At 47.5% G+C, this 4,608-nt stretch overlaps 1 protein-coding gene across 1 annotated transcript in view; it reads left to right on the top strand.

Moving 5' to 3' along the window:
- LOC108798276 (C-type lectin mannose-binding isoform-like) overlaps nt 1-4,608 on the top strand; it is a 37,098-nt gene that overhangs the window by 6,700 nt on the left and 25,790 nt on the right. Inside the window, exons 3-4 of the mRNA XM_018570008.1 lie at nt 584-628; nt 3,979-4,020. Coding sequence (XP_018425510.1) covers nt 584-628; nt 3,979-4,020 — 87 coding nt within the window. The remainder of the gene's footprint in view (nt 1-583; nt 629-3,978; nt 4,021-4,608) is intronic.

Below are 4,608 nucleotides of genomic sequence, written 5' to 3'. Positions count from 1 at the left end.
CCCCGTCATCTGGTTGCCATTCATGGGGAGGGTTTGGCAGGGAGGGGGGCGTGTTGAGGAACCTGGCCTTGGGGCAGCAGAGAGAATAAATCCGGCCCTGGTTATCAGTCAATGAAAGCCAACTTGTTTTGGAGGTTCAAACATTACGAGGTTCAGTCCGGAGGTTCAAACGAGGTCCATTCCAGAAACCAGAAGGAGCTTCATTAAAAATGTAGAAAAGTCCACCTTCATCGGGAATCGACGATTACTGAAGATATATTATTCTGGACTTGTAGAGACAGAAATATCCTAAAGATGAAATTGGGTCACTAACAAATTATTGGAAGCAAAAGCCTTCTGTAGTCACGGGTGTGGCAGCCAAACTTCTGGTGAAGGTGGACTCTTCAACCCCTGGTGTCATCTAAGAGGGGATCTCCTTACACTTTGGAGGGATCAACCCTAATTTCATACTCGGCCATTATTAATCCCTATGGGTCCTCACAGTGCCTTGTCAGTATTCTTATCTTATCTTAAGGTTTACCTGGTCACGCCTTTCTGTCTAAAGAAAAATAAAAAAGACAATGCATTTTTTTTTCGTTTGCAGTCGACGAACTCAACTCCCAAATAGAAACCGATAACCAGGGAACAAGTAAGTCCATGATATTGATCATTTCTTAGGAATTACCCATAGTTCTGCTCCATATATCACACGCTTATATGCTTAGCTCCACAGGTTTGTATCCGAATCTACCTGGATAAGCAGAGCAATCAGTAAGGCTCTGTTCACACCCGAGCGGCCGTCCGCGCGTATTCCTAGTTACATAGTGTAACAAGGACACTCCACTGTAGACCGGAGGTGCAAGTAAAATGCAGTTTTATTAAGGGCAAACACCAAATATCTCATTCCAACAGGGTAGACCTCCCCTAAATATCTAATTCCAAGAGGGTAGACCTCCCCTAAATATCTAATTCCAAGAGGGTAGACCTCCCCTAAATATCTCATTCCAAGAGGGTAGACCTCCCCTAAATATCTAATTCCAACAGGGTAGACCTCCCCTGTTGCACAAGACAGGTTCTAGCAGCAACATAAAGGACAGTCTTTTAGCTTCGCTCTGTAGCTTTCCACAGCTCCAAGAAACTCGCACTGCTCACCCCTCGTGAGCCCTCACTCTGCTCTCTCAGCAGTGTGTCCCACAAGTCCTAGGGTCACCGACCTTCCCAGCCATCCTTGGCTGTCCCACGTGTCCAGCACGCACCTGAGTCTGCTGTGGCTCTGTGCCTCCTGCACCCACACAGCTCTCTCAACCCTCTGAGCACTGGGGTGGGCTTCCTAATGAGGCTGCTCTCAGCCAAGGGCGCCCCGAGGCTAGGTGACACCCAGAGCGATAACCGAGTGTCACTCCCCGCTGGCTTCCTCCCTTCGCATGCGCGTGACATCATCGCGCACGCGCGGCAGTATTCTGATACCTGCCGGCGGCCATCTTGGTGATGGACGCCAGCAGAGAGAGGAGGGGACAGTCACCCGGAAGGATAAGGTATGCCGCCAGGTCCCCTCCTCTCTCCTGATACTGTCGGGCGTTCGGTCCATGACCGAGCGCCCGACTTTTCAGAGGAGGGTGACACCAAAATGACTGTGAGTAGTTTTGGTGTCACCCGGGTGCGGGCCGCACCCCCGCACCCCCTTTGTGACGCCACTGCTCTCAGTCACTTGATCAGCCCAAGCTGGTCATTGGTAACACCTGGCCCCAGGACTGGAGATCTCATCCCACCCAGAGCTCTAAGAAAACTCTAAAAGACATTTAGGAAAACCTGGAAGGACCTGAAAAGCCCGGCTCTTCCTTATAACATTCTGGACCCTCTCAGCCCCTTTGGCTGAGAGTCCTGGGTGCCAATGTTGCCATACTACACCGTGGCATCGCCACGCACTGCCACAATAGTTACATAGTATTTGAGGTTCAATAAAGACACAGGTCCATCAAGTCCAACCTTTGCGTGTCTGTGTGTGATTGTGCATGTGTGTATACGAGTCCCATTTCCGTCCTTGTTTGTAAGAGTACCTGTACCCCTGTATGTTACGGTCTCTGAGGAAGGTATCTAAATGCTTTTTGAATGATTCAACACTCTCATCTGATACCACTTCTTGTGGCAGCGAATTCCAGACTTTAACCGATCTCACTGGAAAAAAAGCCCCCTCCGCCCCTTGTGGTTAAATCTTTTCTCCACCAGTTTTAGGTGGTGGCCTCTAGTCCTTGTTACGGAGCGTAGCGCTACCCCCGCAAGGGCCGCTGGATGATCGGGTCTTCCATAGCCTGTCTAGGGATTTCTAAGCACCTGCTACCCCAATAGCACTTACCACCTCCAGTGGCGACCGACAAAGTCCAGACAGTAGATCAAAGCTGAATCTCTTTTATTGCTGAAGCTTCAGGGACAGAAGGTCGGGGGTCAGGTACATCCAGGATGAGGTAGACTCCTTTAGAAATTAGAACACAGTAACTGTGGCCATTACAGACTTGGACCTTTAAGCCAGACCTTCAATCTGTCCAGAAAGCATCAGGCAAAGCAGCACTTCAGAAGTCCTCGTCTATGTCCATCTGCAGCATCAGTGGCTGACCACTGGACCTCCAGGCCCCAGTGTTAGAATCAAGCTAGTCCCCAGGCTTAGGCCCAGCCAGTTCAGTCTCTCTGTAGCAGTCCCCCACCTTCCGAGGAAGGAACAGGGGGAGGGAAGAGACCGTTGCATCAGCCACACTGAGCATTTATATCCTCTCCCAGCGTGCATCACTGCTCCTGCCCTCCAGTGATTGGCCAGGAGGCACAAATGCTCAGAACAACCCTCATTGGCTGCTCTGCTCCGTGTGGCACAACACACCCAGCAACAGGCAGATGCAGCATCACAGATTGTTCTGAAGAAATTGAGATGAACATACACTACAGATCTATCTCAGACTAAGTACAGTCTGAGAACAACTACATTGTATAGCACTCCTGTTGGCAGGGTGCTGCAGGAGTTTACTGTAAAAAGTTTTATTCGGCTGTACGGAAACACGCGGAGCCGCTCATAGCAGAGAAGTCAATGCACTTCCATGTGCATTTTTCAGACCATTGCGAGGGCCGTGCGGCCCCCGAAGTAGTCCAAGCGCGATAATCCGGCGTATTCCGGACGTTCGTGGCTATTTAATAGACATGTGCGATTCGTTTCGTTACGAATCGAAATTCGGACGAATTTTCCCGAAATTCGTAAATTCGGAAGCATACGAAATCCGAATTGCAGTTTCCGAATTTATATCCGAAATACGAAATTCCGTTACGAATTTCGGATCCGAATTTCTTTGAAACGGGAACTAATATTACCCCTGTAAATGAGGTTGAACAACATGATCATATGAACAGGAGCAATAACATATATTTATATTACAATATATATTGAAATAGGCATTTTTATCATAGTCACTTAACCACATCCATTACAGTCTTGTGTCTGACGGAAGCTTGTTGTAGTCACAGATGACAGATCTCAGTTTAGAAGGCAGCTGGAAAGGTTGGAAGATCTGATTATGTGATGAGTAGACCTTTTCAGGCTGCCGGAGGTAAGCACGGCTGTTGGGTTCTCCCAGAAGCTGGATAAGTATAGTGATGGCTCTAAGAGAAGTTGTTGGTTTTAGAAATTGGCCGAGAAATGTTGGTTGCAGAAAACAATGTACAGGATGAGCAGCTGGGAGAGGTCTGGAGACAGGCCGGGGTCAGCAGCAGAAGTATCAAGGTGCAATACCAGAACAGTAATCAAGATGTTTCAAAGACAGGTGAAAGGAGAGGAATCATAGGCGTAGTCACCGAGGAACCAAAAAGGCAGAGCAAAGTCAGTAACATCTCAAGGTCATAAAGTGAGAAAGCATGGACACTGAAATGAGAAAGCACGGAATCAGGAACTCGGGATCAGAGAAACAACTAGAAGAGTCTTCACAACCTCGAGACTGATTCTTTATTTTATTTTCTCCTCAGAAAAGAACCTCACAGAAGAAGTATTACATCTGCAGGCTAGAGGTAAGGTTCAGAAGACTGTATTCCCATCTACATATATATATATATATACACTGAGTGGCCAGTTTATTATGACCACCTGATGTTTGTAGGCACATTAGCTATAATTTGGCGCTGAAGTTGCTAAAGGGCCGGACCATTATAAATAGGGGAGCGGGTCGGTTACCACGACAGTAGAAGTGATTGGGAAGATATTCCGGGACCATAAGAGAGGCCACTAATACCTTCAGCTTTGTTGTCCTTTTCGGATCTAGTACTATAAGGTCCCATTCACACCTGAGCGTTTTATAGCTGGAATGCCGAAGTGCTGCAATGCTCAACAGGAGGAATCCCATTGTTTTCCGGGGTGGCTGTTCACATCTGAGCGTTCTGTCGCCTGAAGCAAAACGCCTGTAGCTCAAACAAACACTCGAGCTTCTTTCGGAGCGGAGTTGAGCGGTTTGGCCCCGATAGTCTTCAATAGGAGCAGCTAAAAAACATGCAAAAAAAAAAAAAACCCATCATGCTTTGTTTGCCTGGTAACCAGGTTTTCATTGGCAAAAAAAAAAAAAAAAAATCAAGACTAAAAAACCCAAAAAAATCCAAAAAAAA

The sequence above is a fragment of the Nanorana parkeri genome, unplaced genomic scaffold, assembly GCF_000935625.1.
Source record: "Nanorana parkeri isolate BGI_ZX_2015 unplaced genomic scaffold, ASM93562v1 scaffold1441, whole genome shotgun sequence".
Taxonomy (NCBI): domain Eukaryota; kingdom Metazoa; phylum Chordata; class Amphibia; order Anura; family Dicroglossidae; genus Nanorana; species Nanorana parkeri.
The sequence above is the reverse complement of the archived record's forward strand: the minus strand, read 5'-3'. Positions and strand labels throughout refer to the sequence as shown.